The 20,847-nt window shown below is 52.7% G+C and overlaps 1 protein-coding gene across 3 annotated transcripts in view; it reads right to left on the bottom strand.

The window, feature by feature from the left end:
- Positions 1-20,847, bottom strand: part of SLC2A5 (solute carrier family 2 member 5) — a 66,340-nt gene that overhangs the window by 37,694 nt on the left and 7,799 nt on the right. For 2 of the 3 annotated variants that reach the window (XM_029231283.1, XM_029231284.1), the window contains exon 3: positions 14,697-14,910. In XM_029231283.1, coding sequence (XP_029087116.1) covers positions 14,697-14,910 — 214 coding nt within the window. Of the gene's footprint in view, positions 1-7,942; positions 10,681-11,144; positions 11,340-14,696; positions 14,911-20,847 lie in introns of those variants that run through there. The other variant, XM_029231288.1, reaches the window with a different exon arrangement.

Here is a 20,847-nt window from a genome sequence, read left to right as displayed (position 1 = left end):
TGTGTGTGTGTGTGTGTGTGTGTGTGTGTGTGTGTGTGTGTGTGTGTGTACCACCTCTTCTTCTTGGCTGTGTCTCCCAGCTTGCAGAATCATAGTTCTCTGACCAGGAATTGAACCCCCGCCCTTGGCAGTGAAAGTGCAGAGTCTTAACCACTGGACCGCCAGGGAATTCCCACCACCTCTTCTTTATTCATATTTCAATGGACACGGGTTGCTTCCATATCTTGGCTACTGTAAATAATGCTGCAGTGAACGTAGGGGTTCATATATCTTTTCAAATTAGTGTTTTCATTTTCTTTGGATAAATACCCAGGAGTGGAATTGCTGGGTCATATGGTAGTGCTATTTTTAATTTTTTAAGGAACCTCCATACTGTTTTCCATAGTGGCTGGGCCAGTTTACATTTCCACCAGCAGTGCGAGGGTCCCCTTTTCCCCACATCCTCATCAACACTTACTTTTTGTCTCTTTGATAGCAGCCGCTCTGAAAGATGTGAGGGGATATCTCATCGCATTGCCCTGATAATTAGTGATACTGAGCATCTTTTCATGTGCCTGTTGTCCATCTGTATGTCTTTGGAAAAATGTCTATTCGGATCCTCTGCCCATTTTAAAATTGGGTTGTTTGGGGCTTTTTGATGTTGAGTTGTGTGAGTTCCAGCATCAGTTACCTACAACTTGCAGAATTGTAAGCTCAAAGGTAGTACAAGGGCAGAGGGCTGTGCCAGCGGGAAGCATGCTGTAAACTATGCGCGACTTTCCCCTGAAGCTCACACTCTTCCCTACAGTCAGTTGAAAAGAACCTCGGTGGGAGGAGCATCACAGATATCAGCACAGGCTGTAAATCAACGCCACCCCCCCCTCCAGCTGGTCCGTTGTTGAACGGTTACAGCGTCCCACAGAATCTAGTGCTACGTGACGCCCCAGGACCAGAGAATACATTTTACGTGTCCAACCTGAGGCCTTAAGGAGCATATTACGGAATCTAGAAGCCCAGTGGGTACTGCTGGGCCACCCAAGTTCTCCTTGAAGCCAAGCCCTGCAAGCATCCGCCCACGCTTTTGAAGCCCCCGGAACCAGAGTTCTTTAGGTCTGCAGCAGCCGCCTTACCCGGGAGCTTGTGAAAAATACAGACTCACAGACTCCACCCCAGACCCGCTCAATCAGAATCTGCATTTTAACCAGAACCCCGGGGGTCCCGGCTCTCAAGAAAGTCAGAAGCACTGCTCCACGCTTTTCCTGAACGTAGCATCGGCGACTCTCCGTGGACACCCAGCCCCGAGGTCTCCCGGATCTGTGCCCAGCCAGGGCGGACTCACCCCCAGGGCTGACACAGTGTCCGCAATGCTCTCCTCGTCACTCATGTCACTCATCATGGCGCTGGTTGGGTAACTTCAGACGGCACCTGCCCTCCGACGCCCGACGCTCCCCGTCTGCTTTTCCTCCTGGGGTGGTGGTGCCGAGACAGGGAAGAGACAAACGCTGTCTGCTGGTATTTGAGAGAAGCTCTCCCAGATGCAACAGGTCCAGGCAAATCCAGCGATTCGCTGGGTGTCAGGGAGAAGAGAAGCTACAGAAAATGTTAGCGAAAGGGAGAGTCTGCTCCCATCTCTGACATAATGGTCATGGGAAATTCCCCAGATGCTTGTTAAATAGGTACTGCCCAACAAGAGCAGGTGTGAGATTGTTCCGTCTGGAACTGGGCCTGGGGCACTGGAAACAGAGGGGAGGATTCAGCTGTGGGGAAGGGGCAGGAAGTAGTAGACCATTCAGGGGCTCTTAGGTAACACAAGAAAAGCTAACCGAGAATAATGACAGCTGCGTCTCGTAGAGCTTTCCTCTGGCTCAGTCCTTGTACTAAGCACTGGGTCTCATTTAGTTTCATTATTATCTCCTTTTTAGATGAAATCGAGACTCAGAGAGGTCACAATTCTTTGCCCAGAGTGACACCCTTAGGAATGGCAGAGGCCTGGTTGACCCGGTTTCTCTTCTTCCAGAGCCTCGTTGTTCACACACCTGTCTCTCCTGACCCCCTTTCTTGGACCATGGTTTGTCTGCCAAGACATGGCTGGGTAAAGACGCGGCTGCCCTCATAGTATCACTTTACTACTCCCAGGAGACTGGCCCAGAAAGATATAAGTTGCAAGTGTCATCTGGAAAAAAATAAAAGCTCAACGTAAGGGCTGTGAGTTGAGTTTTATTCAGTATCTTACTGATGACTATGGCCCAGCATACAGCCTCTCAGAGAGCTCTGAGAAACTGCTCCGAAAGAGGTATTGGAGGAGCATATATATGAAATTTTTTGACTGGGAAATACATGTAGCCAAGCCTACATCTTGTTAAAAGATTAATGCTAATCACAGAAAACAGATATCTCCAGTTAATGATTTTAGTGCTTTGCTATGCATGGGAAGGTGCATAGAATCTGGGGTCATCAAAATTCTTTCTTAGACATGTGTCTTAACTATCTTGGGCCCCATGTGCCCAAAACACAGAGTACTTCATCCTGAATTCCTTTCAGGGTTTGCTATAGGTCAGGGGCTAATTACTTCATCCTTGTAGAACTGGAATTGTGGGCAACATTTTTTTGTTTCCACAAGTAACTTCTACTTCCCTCCAAGAACTTTTAAGAAACGATGCATTCTTTAACAGAAAGGATCGTGACAGTTTACACCCAAAACTCTTTAAATTCTTCACCTCCAGATGCTTACCCCACTATGCCCACTGATGCAAAACTGGGATGTCATGACCCTCGCCCAATCCCCAGCACATTAAAAGGCCCACCTTAAACCACACTTCAAAAATGCTGCTAAAGGGAATTCCCTGGTGGTCCAGGGGTTAGGGGTCCATGCTTCCATCGCAGGGGGTACAGGTTTGATCCCTGGCTGGGGAACTAAGATCCTGCAAGCTGTGCTGTGCGGTAAAAAAAAAAAAAAAAAAAAAATTCACTAAATATCCCACTAAATGTCCCCCCCACTCTGAGACCCTATTAAGGCCCTGTTGGGAGTGCTTTTCCTTATCCTGCAAGCAATGCACGGCTTTGCCTTATCAACAGGCTGGGCCGACTCTATGGGAGGCCTGCAACCTGTGTGGTCACTAGGGTCTCTGCTGAGAAGGGTGACCTCATTTGGCCCCAAATGTAATAAGAGCTCAGTAAACATTAGCTGTCAGCTACTATCAATGTCCTGACCCCATAACACCAGGCAAACCTTTCCTTCATGGAGCCTGGATTCTGCTCCAATAAGTGATTCTGAGTTTTGGGGTTTTTTTTGGTGGGGGAACCCACATGCTTCATTCAGAAAGTCATTTAGGGACTTCCCTGGTGGCGCAGAGGTTAAGAATCCTCCTGCCAATGCAGGGGAGATGGGTTCAAGCCCTGGTCTGGGAAGATCCCACATGCCGTGGAGCAACTGAGCCCCGTGAGCCACAACTACTGAGCCTGCATGCCTAGAGCCTGTGCTCCACAACAAGAGAAGCCACCGCAATAAGAAGCCCACGCACAGCAACGAAGAGTAGCCCCCACTCGCCACAACTGGAGAAAAGCCTGTGCGCAGCAACAAGACCCAACGCAGCCAAAAACAAACAAACAAATAAATATATTTAAAAAAAAAGAAGTCATTTACCTCTTCCTCCCAAACTTCTAACTTTTTGGATGTGAAAGACTTAAGCCCCACTTGCATGCTGGGCTGGCCCTAGCGTCTCACTCTGTGCCCAGAACCGGGCAGGCTCTGGGGGAACCGGCCAGGTAGAGTGGTCCCTGGAACTTCTGGTCTTTATGGACACCGCGGCATCTCAGAGGTCTGCTTAGAAGGCCATGGAGCAGAGGGAGGTGGTCTTCAGGGTGTCTGCTGGCTAAGGGCAGAAGCAGGGAGCCAAGCAAGAAGGGAAGAGAAGGGCTTTCCAGGGAGAGGGAACAGCATGGGACAGTATGGAACAGCACCGTGATATTGTGATTTATCATCAGAAATATATATTTGGTCTTCATCCCATCCTGGCACATAGATCCTAAAATCTTGGAATCTCCTCAGCATTGAGAGTGTCTTTGTTATGTCAATGAGGTGACTTTTGGAAAGGCCCCTAGGTAAGCAAAGGATGGGGCTGGTTGCCAGGGGAACCAACCCTGTGATTAGGGAGTTGGAAATTTCAGTCCTACGCCACCAGCCTCCTGGGAGGAGAGAGGGGCTGGAGGTTGAATAAACCGCCAGTAGCCAATGATTTAATCAATCATATAATGAAGCCTCCATAAAAACCCAAAAGGACAGGAAAACACAGAGGTTTGGCGAGAGTAGGACTTGGAGGACATGGAAGTTCCGTGTCCCTTCCCCATACCTTGTCCTGTGCATCTCTGCCATCGGGCTGTTCTTGAATTATGTCCATGGTAATAACCAGTGGTCTAGTAAATAAAATGTTTCTCTGACTTTCATGAGTTAATCTAGCAAATTAATCAAACCCAAAGAGGGGGCCTCCAGTGGGAATCTCCAGTCTACAGGTGGTTGGTCAGAAGCACAGGTGACAACCTGGCCTTTCAGCTGGTATCTGAAGTGGGGAGACAGTCTTTAGGACTGAGAGCTTCGCCTGAGGGTGTGATGCTGTCTCCAGGTAGACGGTGTCAGAACTGAACTGCAGGACACCCGGCTGGTCCTACAGCTGGTGTCAGATGATCGCTTGCTGGGGCTGGGAAAAGCCACAGGCATCACCAGCATGCAAGGGTGTGCTGTTTGCTGGGGTGAGGAAGGCGGAGGCGGCTCCAGAGAGGGGGACAGGTACAGGTCAGAGGAGGCCTGAGAGCTTGGACCGTTCGCTGCATCCCCTGGAGTCCCTCAGGCCAGGTCGCCTGGCCAGACTGTGCCTTGGGTGGTGCTCAGAGCCTCCCTACGCAGGACGAGGGGGCTGGTGGGAAGGCCGGGGAAGAGGTGATGAAGGGTCACCGAGGGGAGATGGAGTGGATGGGGAGAGGCACACAGCACCTAATGAGGAGTGGAGGGTCTCAGGAAGGTCTCTCAGCACCGGCCGGGAAAGGCTTCTTCCATTTTCTCACAGGTAAGCACGGAGAATCTGGTTCAAGGTATGGAGACCAAGGCAAGAGAGAGTAGCTAAAACACCCTCCCAAGTGGTTGTCCGGAAGAAACAGGACAGGACACTTCTAATTTTGTATTGTTTAAGTTTGTGCATGCTGTATCTTTTTGAGTGTAATAATTTTATTGTTTTTATTTTTTAAATTTCTTTTTAATTTTTATTTTATACTGGAGCATAATTGATTAACAATGTTGTGTTAGTTTCAGGTGTACAGCAAAGTGATTCAGTTATACATATACATGTATCTATTCTTTTTCAAATTCTTTCCCATTCAGGTTATTAGACAGTATTGAGCAGAGTTCCCTGCTCTATAGTAGATGCTTGTTGGTTACCTGTTTTAAATACAGCAGTGTGTGCATGTCAATCCCAGACTCCCAATCTATCCCTCCCCGCCAAGTTGCATCTTAATAACAAAATTAATATAAAAAAGATGCAAGGCATTTCTAGGGGCTGGTCAATGTATTTTTAAATTAATTAATTATATTAAGACTTTATTTTCGTAGAGCAGTTTTAGGTTTATAGCAAAATTGAAGGGAAGTTACAGATTTCCCATGTGCCCCCAGCTCCTACACCTGCACAGCCCTCCCCAGCATCAACACCTCCCACCCAGGTGGTACCCTTGTCACCTGGGATGAACCTGCACTGACACGTCATTATCGCCCAGAGTCCAGAGTTTACATTAGGGCTCACTCTTGGTGTTGGACATGGTGTGTTTGGACAAATGTGTATTGACAAGTATCCATCATCATAGGGTCATACAGAGTGGTTTCACTGCCCTAAAAATCCCCTGTGCTCCACCTCCCTCACCCCAACCCCTGGCAACCACTGATCTTTTTACTGTCTCCATAGTTCTGCCTTTTCCAGAATGTCCTATAGTTGGAATCGTACAGCATGCAGCCTTTTCAGATCGAATCCTTTCACTCAGTAATGCATTTATGTTTCCTCCATGTCTTTTCATGGCTTCAAGGCTCCTTTCTCTTTAGTGCTGAATAATATTCCATTGTCTGGAGGCAGCACAGTTTGTTTATCCATTCATCTGCTGAAGGACATCTTAACTACTTCCAAGTTTTGGGCACTTATGGATAAAGCTGCTATGAACATCTGTGTGTAGGTTTTGGTGTGGACATAAGTTTTCCACTCATTTCGGTAAATACCAAGGGGCGTGACTGCTGGTAAGAGTATGTTTAGTTTTGCGAGAAACTGCGCAACTGTCTTCCAAAGTGGCTGCACCATTTTGCGTTCCCACCAGCAATGAGTGAGACTTCCTGCTCCTCCACATCCTCGCCAGCATTTGGTGTTGTCGATGTCCTGGATCGCGGCCACTCTGATAGGTGGGTAGTGGTATCTCGCTGTTTTAACTTGTGTTAACTGGTGGCACATGACGTGGAGCATCTTTTCACATGCTTATTTGCTATCTGTGTATCTTATTTGGTGAGGCGGCTGTTAAGGTCTTGGTCCATTTCTTAATCGGGTTGTTTGTTTTCTTATTGCTGAGTGTTAAAAGTCCACTGTAGGGCTTCACTGGTGGCGCAGTGGTTAAGAATCCGCCTGCCGGGCTTCCCTGGTGGCACAGTGGTTGAGAGTCTGCCTGACGATGCAGGGGACATGGGTTCGTGCCCCTGTCCGGGAAGATCCCACATGCCGCGGAGCAGCTAAGCCCATGCGCCACAACTACTAAGCCTGCGCTCTGGAGCCCATGAGCCACAACTACTGAGCCCACGTGCCACAACTACTGAAGCCTGCATGCCTAGAGCCCGTGCTCTGCAACAAGAGAGGCCACTGGAATGAGAAGCCTGTGCCCTGCAACAAAGAGTGGCTCCCACTCGCCACAACGAGAGAAAGCCCTCGTGCAGCAACGAAGACCCAACGCAGCCAAAAATAAATAAATAAAAATAAATAAAAATTTGAAAAAAACAAAGAGTCCGCTGTATATTTTGGTAACAGTCCTTTATCAGATGTGTACTCCCCCCCCAATCCCCAGTTTCACTGAAAAATAACTGACACACCTCACTGTATAAGTTCAAGGTGTACAGTGTGAAGGCAATTCACATACACTGTGAAATGATGACACTAGGTTAGCATCCATCATCTTGTATAGATACACAGATGTGTCTTTTGCAAATATTTCCTTCCAGTCTGTGGCTTGTCCTCTCATCCTCTTGACAGTTGATGTATTTTTAGCTTTACAAAATCCAGAAAGTAGAACAAATAAACAAGGAATGCTTCTGGGAGCAAAGTTCCCAAGATGTAGCAGTTAAAAAAAAAAAAAAAAAGACTTGACGGCAGGGCTGCAGGGCTGCGAAGGTCTGCACCGAACGAGGCAGCTGGCTCCGATGGCTGGTTTTGGAAGGCTGCTTCCTTCAGAGAAGAGCCCTTGTGCCCCAGCAGTTCCCGGCCACCTGGAAGCCTTAGTTGCCACTGCAGAGGGTCACCGGGTGTCGGGATAGAATCATGCAAGAAGGGGGACATGGTTGGTGGCCCAGTATCTGGAGTGTCTCACTCGTGAGAGTTTAGCCCTAAGCTGCGGGTCCTTGGAACTTGGCTCTGTTGATTCTCATATGGGACGGGGCCTTGGAATCTGTATTCTAAACACCACCACCCCTGCTCCCCAACCCAGACCAGGGATTCTATCAGGCAAACTCAGGAGAAGCTGGCTATACCAACCAGGTGGCCACCTACCCGACTGCATTTGCCCACAGAGAAGGACACAGACGTGGTCTCCAGGGCCCAACCGTGTGGAAAGCTCTGGACCTGCCCCACAGCACAGGCCCGTCTGAGCCGCACTGCCGACCCGCACCCACATCAACGGCAGTCGGTTTACCAAATACACAAAAGAAATATAGTTTATTTAATTTAAAATAGCAAGACTTTGGCCTTGACCCAGACGGTCAGGGTTTGCATTACAATTTTGCACGTGCACAAAACCTCCCGCGATGCCATTATGCCGAGACGGGAAGCCTGCAAAAATGTTCTTTTCTTGCTGTGGACACAGGCAGAGCTCTGTCTGCACCCTTAACCCTAGGCCAAATCATAATCTTTATTAAAAAACAAAAACAGACAGACACAACTCTGAAGCACAAAGAGGCAGAAAGTGTTTAGTAAACCTGAGGAAAAGACCAAGGTTCAGCAAGTGCCTGAGAAGAGAGGGGCTGGGGGCTGAGACGCAGCCCCTGTCCAGGCCGAGGTCCCACAGCTGTGCCCGGGGGGGTGAGGGTGGATAAACATTAACTACACTGGCCGAGAGAGAGAACCCACGGGCGCCCAGCCACGTGTAAAAGGAACGCGCTTTTGTCTGGCTCTGATCCGAGGCAGGAGACCCTCCTGGGCTTCATGATGGTGCTGTTTGCAACGCTCCGGGCACCAGGACGAGCCCCTCCCCTGCCTGCACGTGTCCGCCACTAGCAGTAACATGTTCACCTGTTCAGTAACATGTCTGCAGAGACGGGGTGGGGAGCAGAGGGAGGGAAATGGAAATACTCAGCAGCGGCAACTCACAGGTGGAATGAGAATGTGAGGGAGGCCCGGGCACACGGAGATGTTCTTCTCTGAGCCACGACTCCCTCTGCGGGTGTTTTCCGGCTGCAGCCGGTCTGGGGAAACCCAGGTCTCAGGCCTGTCCTTAGAGGCCATGCCCAGCGGGCATCGATGTTGCACCATCTGAGCCAAGGCCTCTGGGGCCCCCTTCAGAACAAGAGGTATTCGAGCATCATTCCCCCAGGGCCCATACTCTAACTCAGCCGTGAGTCACCTTCTCTTTTGCAGCAAGCAACTTCCTGAATTTCTGCTCCATTCTAGAAGCTAACGTGAGGCTCTTTACCAGCTAGGCACCCATGATGAGCTGTAACGTCTTTAGGGGAACCCCCGACTCCCCTCACGTGGGCCATTTCTGTAAGGAGACCGCCTTACTGACAAGTAGCTTTCTGTAGGGCAGCCCAGAGCTTTCTTTGAATCCTAAAGGGATGTTTCACCTCTTGCCGATTTTCATAAAACCTTCTTCTAAAAAGGGAACCCAAAAGGAGCGTTTTGGACCTAGTTCTGTAGAGGACTATTCCTTTCAGAGTCTCTTCCTATTACAGATTTTGCTTTTGAGAGTAAAAGAGGAATCAACAGTAGGGTGTGGCTTTGGTTTTAATCCAGAACCCTTTTACAGGTTCAGAAAATCAGTTTTGCAGAGTTCTCATGGGCCCCAAGGGAGGGGCACCTATCAGGTTAGTTGTACTTTTCTTCCCCAAGGCCCCGCACGCACGGTGACAGTTACACCTCCCACTCTTAGCCAGTGGCTTCTGTGACTGAACAGAGAAATTGTTTTCTGACCTAAGACGAAAGGGTTGGTGGAAGAGTCACAGGTCGCAGAGATACGGACGCTCCTTTGAAATCCGTTGTCTTTTAAATCACCCCGTGATGCATGCGTCACTCTCCCCAACCAATCCCCCAAACCTTCACCTTCAGGGAGGAATCAGTATTTGGGTGTTCCCTAGCCCTCTGGTCGCCTTCCCTATAAAAAATTAACCTAGGAAGTGAACGAGCCAGATCCTTCCCCGACTCACCCGTTTCAGTCTTTACAAGAGCAGACCCAAGTGACAGTGGGGCGTCTGCGGGGACTTCTGCAGTGGCCTCTTCCTGTCCTGTTCCAGCCCTTGCATTGGAGGAGGGACCTGCATTTTAATTTTAAGTGCCTGGGGGAGACAGGAGTCTGGATCCTGGCCTCTGCTTGAAACTCAAACACAATCCGTACATCAAGGGCTGGCAGCCCGTGGAGAGAATTCAGGAGGCCCCAGGAGACCAGCTGCCCTGCAGCTGTGTGCGGCTGTGCTCATGCTGGTCACCAGGGGGGAACCTCCTGGTGAAAGGTAACTGGCCCTTTCGTTGACCAGCAAAGCCATCCGAGAAAAGCCAGGCTCTCAGGAGAATCTCAACGCCCTGACAAACCAGGAGTCTGCTCTGTGATACCTCAGTGGGGGCCACGTTGCTGGTACCCTCTGACATTTTCTTGAGGATGGGTGCCCAGTGTATATATATCTCTATGTGCTTTTCCCACCGGTGTGGGTCCCTCCAGCTGTAAACAGTGCTGTGTGGTCATGAGGCCGATGACGCCCGGACCGCAAGGCAACCTGGCAGTGATCAGGTACCACGGGTTTCCCTGAATCTCAGTGCAGCCCTCATGCTGACGAATTCCCCTGCGTGCAGAAGGATGCGGTGTGAGGGGGACGTGCTTGAGGGTCGAGGAGGTAGACAAGCTGAGTCTGCGCTGCTCCCCACGGGGCTCGAGCTTCGGCAGCCGAAGGCGGACAGCGCGGCTGATGCCCCGCTCCCTGCAGAGGGGACTCGGTGCCGCCCGCCCCAGGTCGGCAGCACCCACGCACGGAACTAGGGGGGCAGCAGCTCAGGTGCTTGGAAGTTCATCCGCGGCCCGCCTGGGCCCCTGAGACTCGCCCGCCCGTTGTGGAGGGCGCAGAGGCCTTGGGGGGCCCAGCGGGCTCTCGGCGGCAGCAGAAGCCTGAGGGCAGCAGCAGGAGCAGAGGGAGAGGAGACGAGTCCGGACGGTGCGGGTGCAGAGGACGAACGTGATGCAGTTGGCGCCCCCCTGAAAGGTGTTCCCGATCCCCTGGCAGGGAGAAAGGGAGAGGCGTGAGTGCCAGGGCCGGGGCGGGCCTGAGAAGCACACGCAGGGAGGCTGGGAAGTGCTGGGGACCCAGGACCCGGTCCTCCACCCCTGAGGCTGGTCTGCGGGGAACCCTGTCCACGTGGGCCTTGGGCTGAGCACCGGGCAGGCCTGGACTTGCAGGCGTGTCCCCGGGTCTTCTGGGCTGGGAAGGACTCAGGGTCAGTCAACTCTCCCGGGGCTACTCCTAGGCCACTGGACAGCAACTCAACACCCCCAGGCTGCCCCCGAGCCACGCTGACCTTCCATCTTCTCTCATCAAGGCTCCCTGTGGGGCAGCGAGCAAGGCGAGGTGGGGCAGAGCCCCCCGCCTGCCTGCCTGCCGGGGACAGGGATCTGACCCTGCTGACCCCGCGGTGGGCCGGGAGCCGCGAGGGCGGGGCGGGGCGGGGGCGGGGCAGACCTACGTGCAGAACCACGAGCACTGGCGTCCGCACTGCCGGGGAGCCACAGAGGGTCAGGACGAACCGCACGGTGCTCCAGATCCGGAGGCAGACGAAGATGAGCGGGATGAGGGCCAGCTTCTTATCGGCCGTGGAGGTGCGGCGCTGGAGCTGGTGCGCCTGGGACACGAGGGGCCGGTACTCGGAGAGAGCCTCATGCTGCGCGACGAGCACACAAAGCAGACGTGAGCGACGGGGCCCTCCCGCCCCCTCCAGCCCCACCGCAGGCTGCCCTCCCACCGGGACGCGGAGGTCGTGAGCCGCGCAGTACCTGAGGCCGGCAGCCCAGGTTCCCATCTCTGCCCGGTCTCCTCCATCCACTGTCTGCTCCACACCCCACGGGGGTGTCTAAAGCACGTCGGAAACGTCTCAGGTCCGAAACACATGCCTGCTCCCCCATCTCAGCTAACGGGAGCTCCGTCCTTCCAGCCGTCCAGGCCCCAAACTTGGGAGTGGCCTTTGGTCCCTCTCTCTGTGCGACAGCTCACGTCCGATCCATAGGCAAGCCCTGCAGGCCCTGCCTTCAAAACAGACCCAGACCTGGACGTCCACTGCCACTGCCACCAGCCTGGTCCAAGCACCACCACCCCTTCTCTGGAGAGTTGCCACTGCTTCTTCACAGGTCTCCCTCTATCGCCCTGACCACCCCACCCCATCCCCAATGCAGTCTTACTCTCAACACAGAAGCAGCGTGGCTCGTTGAAAACCTAAGTCGGATCAAGCCAGTCTTCCACTCAAAGCTCTTGGTGTCTTCCCATTTCACATGTTCCTTACGATGTCCCCAACCCTAGTCTAGCTCTGACCTTATTCCTGTTATGTACCCGCTGTTTACTCTTCTCCAGACACACGGGCCTCCTAATGCTCCAAACATGCCAGGCACACCCCACCCCAGGGCCTTTGCACAGGCTGCTCCCTCAAGCTGGAATGCTCTTTCCCAACCATCTACGTGGCTCACTCCCTCACCCTCTTCAAGTCTGCTCCAGTGTCGAATTCTGGATAAGGGCTATCCTGACAACCTATTTAAACTGCAAAGGCGTTTCCCAGGTGGTCCTGTCCCCACCTCCAGCTCTTTATCCTTGTCTGCTTCTCATAGCTCTTATCCTCCTCCTTCCTGGACACCATTCACCCTCATTTATCAGGCCCATGGCTCACAGCCATCCTCCTCCAGAAGGCAAGCGCCCCCCTGCCCCCCGGCCCTGCTGTATCCCCCCACCCCGCCGCCAGCCTGCCCCACAGCAGGGGCTCTGCCCGAAGCTGGGACAGGAAGAAAAGGTGAGCAGCCGCCAGCTTTGGTTTCCCCGCTCCTCGGAATGCCCTTCAGTGACAGGAAAGGCAGTTCCAGACCACAACCGAACTTCTAAAAATAGATGAAAAAAACACTGCTCCATAACAAAGATGTGTTTTTGAGCCTGGTCCTCTGGGGGGGACACTGAAGGCGCAGGTGAGGAGAAGAGCCACACCCCTTGGCATCTCTGAGCACCCAAGCTGCTGCAGCTCACCTGCTCAGAGCACGTGCTTCCTCCCCGGGGCCTTCAGCACCCAGAGAACGGCACCACCCACCCCCTCCAGGACCACACGGGTGGGCGGGGGAGCTGGGCACTAGCTGGGCGCTAGCCAGGGCTGCTGATCCGCTCTTCCTCAGGGCAAAGCTCGCCCAGTTCATTTATTTTTAGCTCTCCCTCCTAGCTAGAGGCAGGGAACCACCCGCACATTCTCACCTCCCTGCTCACTAGTATTCCTTTTCTCTGGAAACACCCGCAGAGCTGTAGGAGAGGACCATTCTCACATGTGGGGAGGGGGGGTCAGCCTCACAGGCAGGGCCCCAGGCTTCCTGCCCCCACTACAGGAAGGGCAGGGAGGCAGACAGACACACGAGGGACTCCCCTGGCGCTCCAGTGGTTAAGAGTCTGGGCAGGAGGGAGAGCTGGCGGTGCCAATTTAAAATCTGGTGGTCAGGGGGACTTCCCTGGCCGTCCAGTGGTTAGGACTCTGTGCTTCCACTGCAGGGGGCACGGGTTCTCAGAGAGCTAAGATCCCGCATGCCCTGCAGCATGGCCCAAAAAAAAAACAACACACACACACACATGAAAAGGCAGCTGGGGGAGGGCATGGGGAGGTCCTGGGCAGAGCCTGATGGGGCTCCTGGGAGCTTTCATCGGGGAGCCCGGAACCTTCCCAGGGCAACGGAAAAGAGGAGGTGAGAAGGGCAGCCCTGGCCCAGGCAGGAGACCAACTAAAAAACCCTAAGTAGACAAAGAGGATCTCAGACCCATCGGTAAGCCCTGCCAGCATCTCTGTCAACGACTCCAAGCTGAGCCAGAAGAGGGCGGCAGGGAGGGGTGAGAATCAGGTGAATTCTGGAGTAAAAAGAGAACCCAAAGTGTGCATCCCACATACAGGGTGGCGATCACGTGTCAGCTGCGAGGAGCACCCTACACACTTGGAAATGACCGCTGAGCCAGCAGCACACCCGAAAGTCAAAAGTTAGGGACATTCTCGCCTACAATTACAGCCTTGAAAACTCAGAGCAAAAAAGAAACACAGGCACCACACCAGCAGAATGAGCTTGGAAGCCTATCCCCAGAGCTTTCACGATGTTACTGCTCCAGCCCCGTTTCATCTTCCATCGTAATTACACTTCTCCCTCCTCCTAGGAGGGCAGGACCCATGCCTGAGCTCTCATCAGCATTCCCACCGACACACAGAGCTTTTGTGCATAGTAGATGCTCAATAAAAACACACTGAATGAATGGTTGAGCGGATCAACGGATGGGCTAACCTGAGGCTTTTTGGGGTAGCAGTTTGCTTGTGGCTAGGAGAAACCCCATACTTTACATGTGCGGAACCGGTAGTCCAGAGCAAGGAACAATTTGGCCAGATCATCAGAGGGAAACCATTCTTTCCTAGAATTTCTGGCCGGAAGTCTAGGAGACTTCAGAGCAGCCCAGCCTATTGATTTATGAATTCCTGACAGCCTGAAAAGTCTACCACTTATAATATTTTAATCATCAAGGAGAAAGAAGTGAGTTATTTCTATCGCTGATTGTGAAAGCCTGTGGCCTCCTCTCCCCAGGGGCATGCCAGTTCAATTCTTAGTCGGCTACCGTTCATCTTTCATCCAAATTCCTCTCCAGGTTAAGCGACCGTGGTGATCTGTCCAGGAGGGGGCAGTAGAGAGCTGCGGCCCAGAACACAGGCTAAGCCTGCAGCCTCCTTGGCTTCACAGCAGGTCAGTCAGAGTTGGGCGAGTCTGGGGAGCCCCTTAACTTCGGTGAGCTCCCGTTTCCTCATCCACAAACGGAGGATAACAGGACCCGCTCCCGACAGGGCTGCATAATTAGCAAACCAGTCAACCCACGATGCTTATTAATTCAGCGCACGTCACGGTGCCTGAGGCACAGCAAACCCTCCGTCACTCTGGTCGGTCACCAGTCCCGTCCCCTACGGCAGCCAAGCCCGACGCCGGGACACGGTGGCCACACAGAGCTCTGGGCCGGGGCCCCGTGGGGCACCTACCGCTCTGTTGATGTGCTTCCGGATGAGGAGGTAGATCACGGGCAGCGTGACGTAGGCGAGCATCTCCCACAGCTTCCCGGTCAGCAGCATCCACAGCACGCGGTCCTCCGCCTCCAGGTCGATCCAGCACCAGCCCACGGACACGTCCGAGGCGTCGTAGCCGATCTTCTTTAGCGTGACAGCCGCCACGGTGATGACCAGCGGAATCCCCCAGCTGAGGAATAAGGAGCAGACGGGAGGCGGTGAGGTCAGACCCGGCTCCCGGCAAAGCCAGCGAGGGCGAAGGGACCGGGATGCTGTGTAGGCAAGAAGGACGGTGCTCTCCCAAGCATACAGCAGACAGTGTTCCCGGAGAAAGGAGGGGCGGGAGTCCTCAAATCCCCCAACCCAGCCCTGCTCTGCCCAAGCCCTGCCAAGCCCGGGATGCCCTGGCCTCCCACCTGGACAAACCCTCCCAAGCCCTTGGAGGCCGGGTTCTATTTCAGAATTGCCAGGCTCCTCGGAGATTGGCGCTGGGATGCTGTGGCATCGGGACGGCCGGCTCCTTCCCGCACCGAGGGGCCTGTGCACTGGCCCGCAGACAGCAGCCCACGCAGACAAGCCTCATCCACACACCCCGCCAACAGTCAGCCCCCCCTGGCCAGCCTGGGCCCAGGGGTGCACACACTGGTGGCTTGGGGTTGTCTGGGTCCCGTGCACCCACAGCAGGAACTAGAAGAGGGGCCCTGGGCTCCGGGCGGACACATCTCCTCGGTCCTGAGCCCTCCTTGCTCTATGGGAAGGGGCGGACACTGGCAAGGGTCCAAGGGGGCCCACTAAAGCACAAAGCCTGGGGCGGGGGCCACCTCTCAGTGCAGTGCTGGGCTGGCTTTTCTAGAGTTTACTGCAATGGCAACACAGCTGGGATTAGGGCTGAGCCCCAAGGCCCCTCCCCAGTGGTCCCCGCACGAGTCTCCTCGCCAAGTCTTTTAAATCAGCCAGGGGGACACACAGAAGCTATGTGGCGGCCCGGCAGGGTGGTTAAGAGCTTGGACTGCGGTGCAGCAGGCTGGGTCCGAGTCTCGGCCCTGCCCCACGTGGCTACAACACATCCGTGTTTTTCTCCACAGAGTGGGGATGATCACGGTGCCTGGAGCAGAGCATCGTTGCTGGTTGTCACAAGAATAAACTCATCAGCGTTACATCCAGCATGCGGGACAGGGTAAGCGTGTCCGCATTTACGACCAATGTTGTCAGTGAGGCTTGTCCCCAGGTCCCAGGATCTGGGCCTGCGGTGTAGCCACCAGGGATGATGAGGCCTGCGCGGTCTCTGCCCCCAGGAGGACACACGGGCCTACGTGGTAGGTCAGCCGCCCAGAGAACAAGCAGTAAGTAAATAGGACAGTGTTATCAGGAAAACGTTTAGTTCAGAAACTGGTTCTGTCTTGAGGGCTCTGTGTAAGGAATATCGGCTCTTTCTGAAAGAAGATCGTAGAACAATGATGAGGCCACAGTTGCACTTAGTCTGTTACCAAAACGAGGCTAGAAGGGCTGTGATTTTATAAGGTTCTCCAAATGCCGCAGGGCTGGGGACGAGGCAGGGCAGGGATGGCGAGGAAAGGGAGAAAGTCCGCTTCCTGGGCCCAGGAAAGACTTGGTACCTCCTCCCCTCACTGGCCTCTGCAGGAGGGACCAGAGCCTGGGGCGGGCCACTGGGTGCCACCCTCAGCTCTGCTGCCCCAACAGCCCAGCAGAGGCAGAAGCAGCACATCCTCCTTGAAGTCACAAGAGCACGGAAGGGGCCAAAACCCCATAGAAATTAAAGGATGGTGGGGACTTGCCTGGTGGCACAGGGGTTAAGAATCCGCCTGCCAATGCAGCGGACACGGGTTCAAGCCCTGCTCCGAGAAGATCCCACATGCCGCGGAGCAACTAAGCCTGTGAGCCACAACTACTGAGCCTGCGCTCTAGGGCCTGCGAGCCAGAACTACTGAGCCCATGTGCCGCAACTACTGAAGCCCCGTGCCTAGAGCCCGTGCTCCGCAACAAGAGAAGCCACCACAGTGAGAAGCTCGTGCACCGCAACGAAGAGTAGCCCCCGCTCGCCGCAACCAGAGAAAGCCCGCACGCAGCAAAGAAGACCAAATGCAGCCAAAAATAAATACATAAAATAAATAAATTTATTAAAAAAACAAGGATTATGAGAAAGGTACCAAGTTACACTTCAAATGGATGGAGTGTGTCTATTTTAACTGTTTGTGCTATGCAAAGTTATTGATCTGGTGAGTTAATATATATTAGTAACAAACCAAAGGGTTACTGTTTTAAAACTCACGCCATCCTGGGATTTTAGGACAACACATGTCAGCTATGAGCTCCATGAGGCGAGGGCCATGTGGATTCACTGCTCTATCTTGGCATCTATACCAGTGCCTGGCACACGATAGGGGCAAAACTAGGACCTGCTGAATGAATGAATGAATGAGTGAATGAATGAAGTTTGAACCAAGTGACTGAGACAGCTTTTCCCAATTTACTCTTTAAATATTCACTGCAAGGACTTTACTGAAAGGAGGTGAAAGGCTTTTAAAGGGCTGAACCGGAAATCCTGAAGTTAGAGATGGGAGAGCAGTGCTTAGGGACCAACACCCGGCAGGACTGGAGCTGAGGATTCCCACCCCTACGGGAAGGGAGAGCACAGGCTTGGCGGGAGGAAGCAGCTTCTTTCCCTCCTCAGCATCCCTACGGCCCCTGGGGACCAGGGCCCCTGGTGACAGCCCCACATTTCACAACTTTAGGTTTGTTGTACAGAAGCTACCCGGTGACGTATTTCCTCTGTGTTACTGGGCTGTACCTGGAGCTGAATCTGTGATGGAAAATTGCTAGAGGGGAGACCAAATAGACGGCTTTGAAAGGGCTCAGCACGTGGGTTGATCAATCAGAGCTGCTGTTTGAACTCAAGCACAGACAGCAGCTCTGCTGAGGCCAGAAGCTGCCTGGGGAGGTACCTGAGTGGAGGTGGAAGAAAAGGTGACCTCAGAGAGCAGTGGGAATGGAGTGGGAGGGATGGTCTAATAACCCCGCCAAGCAGGCTCCACCAGACTCGTAATTTACAGGTACAGACAATGGTGTGCTGGTGATGTTTTAACATCAGAAAGACATCTACGCACGTGTGTGTGCGTGTGTGTGTGTGTGTGTGTGTGTACGTACACAAACATAAACTGATTATGAATTTTACTGATCTAAAGGATGTGGGGCACACAATTTGTAAATAATAATACAATACACAATACTCCTTATCGTACATTCCACATAGCCAACTGATTCTCACAGGAGGCTTCTGTTGTTTTGCAGAACTCTGGTATCTGCAGCCAACCTGCGGTTGCAGTCAGCCAATGAGAGTAGTTCCGTGATGAGAAGGTGGCTGACCTTTTCATTTTCCTTAATGACTAAGATGGAAGTGAAATGAGGAAGACCTGGGGGACCAGATGAGAGCTGGGACTTCACTGGGTCGACTTGACATGAGCAACCTCTCTGTGGATCAGGTAATACTTTTCCAACACTGGAAGAATGTTTCTTCTTTTTTCCTGCTCTGGGACATGGCCCCTTCTCATCACCTCCCCCTGAAATATGCGGCTTCCCACCTGCCCCGACGTGGCTGCCGCCAGGGCTTAAGTACAGAGACAAGAAACACTTTTGCATTTAATCTTTACTACAAACATTTCTCTATCACTTTCTTAAATCTAGAACAGGGGTCCAGCAAACTAGGGCCCTCAGACCAAATCCGGCCCAGTCTGTTATTTATTTATTTATTTTATTTTTTAAATTGGAGTATAGTTGATTTAAAACGTTGTGTTAGTTTCAGGTGTACAGCAAAGTGAATCAGTTATACATATACATGTATCCACTCTTTTTTAGGTTCTTTTCCCATATAGGTCATTACAGAGTAATGAGTAGAGTTCCCTGTGCTCTACAGTGGGTTCTTATTAGTTATCGGTCTTATATACAGTCATGCGTATGTGTCCATCCCAAGCTCCTGATTCAGTCTGTTTTTTAAAATAAAGTTTTACTGCATACAGCCACACTCACTGGTTGTATATCATCCATGGCTTCTTCCAAGCTACCAGAGCTGAGCTGAGCAGTGGCATCGGAGATCGCATGGCCCACAGACCTGAAAATACTATCTGGTCCTGTACAGGAAAAGTTTGCTGACATCTGCTCTACAAAGCAACAGAAGTATAATTAGGGGACTTCCCTGGTGGCACAGTGGTTAAGAATCCGCCTGTCAATGCGGGGGACACGGGTTTGAGCCCTGGTCCAGGAAGATCCCACATGCCACGGAGCAACTAAGCCCGTGCACCAAAGCTACTGAGCCTGCGCTCTAGAGCTCACGAGCCACAACTACTGAAGCCCGCACACCTAGAGCCCGTGCTCCCCAACAAGAGAAGCCACCGCAGTGAGAAGCCCGCGCACCACAACGAAGAATAGCCCCCGCTCACCGCAACTAGAGAAAGCCCCCATGCAGCAACAAAGACCCAACTCAGCCAAAAGTAAATAAATAAAAAAAATAAATTTTTAAAAAAGTATAATTAGGACCTAAGGAGTTTTGAGTATGTTACTTTTTAATGCAGTTTATATAATTTAATTTTTAATGATGTTCTATCTAACAATCAGCCCACAAAATGCCCTGAAATTTAACAACCGGGTCCCACAAGCCAGCTCCAGGCCACCACTGGACAGAGGATGAAAAGGATAGGGGGCTGAAGCTGCCCTGCCCCAGGCTCTCACCTATAGAGCCAGGAGAAAATCTCTCTGGTGACCTCAATACGCCAAGCTGTTCTCTGGCCAAGTGGCCACCCTGAGTTGTAGGCGGTGTCCAACTCTGGGAGGAACTCTACAAAGACATGTGTGACCTAATTCTCACTTTCCAGAAACGTCTACTGCTAATTTCTGACATGCACCACCTAACAGTTTTTTATCCCTCCAAAAAAATAAAAAGCAGCCATCAATCAACAAACAAACAAAATCAGAAGAAAGATACAGCTTAACAACAGCACATGAGAAACAGACCAAGGGCTGTAGCTGACTGGGACCCAGAAGGTGTTTGGTCGGAGGGGTTGCCCTGATGCCCAGACGTGGGTGATGGAGAACGGCCAGCAAACTGTCCTGCCTCCGTGTGGACACCTGGGACCCACATTCTAAACCTGAGACTGTGAAGCTGGCACCAGAGCGGGCACGTGAGGACGTGCTGGGCCTGGAGCTGGGCCTCGAGTACTGGAAGACTCTTGGGGACGTCCGGCTAGCAGAGCAGACTCAGGCGGCTGAAGGAAAGGACAGGCATCCTGCTCAGTCCCAAAGCCAAGGGCTAAACCGGCAGTGTCCCCCATCAAGGGAAGGAAGCCATGTGACCACGTGCAGGGGATGCTATGAAAGGCAATGAGGAGGGACATGGTTAAAGCAGGTGACCAATGAGGCTCCTTCTCTCCAAACCTGTGATGCAGGCGGAGAAGAAGCGTGGCTGGGGTCACCTAGATGGAGGGGGCCTGCAGACCACTCTCTGAGCAGAATCCCCCACTTGGAGGGGCACCAAGAGCTGCTCCCAGAGGTGCCCAGGCCCCAGCTCTCACGTGTGTTTGCGTGGAAACGGAGGCCAGACTCCAAGTTGGCTTCCTTCCCCTTTGGAGGCAGTTATAGGCTGAGTATGTCCCCTCCTGCCCCCAAATTCCTGTGTTGAAGTCCTAACCCCCAGTACGTCGGAACGCGACATATCTGGAGACAGGGTCTTTAAAGAGGTGATTAGGCTAAAATGAGGCCACTGGGTGGGTCCTAATCCAATAGGGCAGGTGTCCTTGCAAGAAGACGCCACTGGGTGGGTCCTAATCCAATAGGGCAGGTGTCCTTGTAAGAAGACGCCACTGGGTGGGTCCTAATCCAACGGGGCAGGTGTCCTTGTAAGAAGACGCCACTGGGTGGGTCCTAATCCAATGGGGCAGGTGTCCTTGTAAGAAGACGCCACTGGGTGGGTCCTAATCCAATGGGGCAGGTGTCCTGGTAAGAAGACGCCACTGGGTGGGTCCTAATCCAATAGGGCAGGTGTCCTTGTAAGAAGACGCCACTGGGTGGGTCCTAATCCAATAGGGCAGGTGTCCTTGTAAGAAGACGCCACTGGGTG

Source organism: Monodon monoceros, unplaced genomic scaffold (assembly GCF_005190385.1).
Source record: "Monodon monoceros isolate NGI ecotype Baffin Bay Population unplaced genomic scaffold, NGI_Narwhal_1 Super_Scaffold_18, whole genome shotgun sequence".
NCBI classification, from domain to species: Eukaryota; Metazoa; Chordata; class Mammalia; order Artiodactyla; family Monodontidae; genus Monodon; species Monodon monoceros.
Note: the sequence above shows the minus strand (reverse complement) of the source record. Positions and strands in the feature narration are given on the sequence as shown.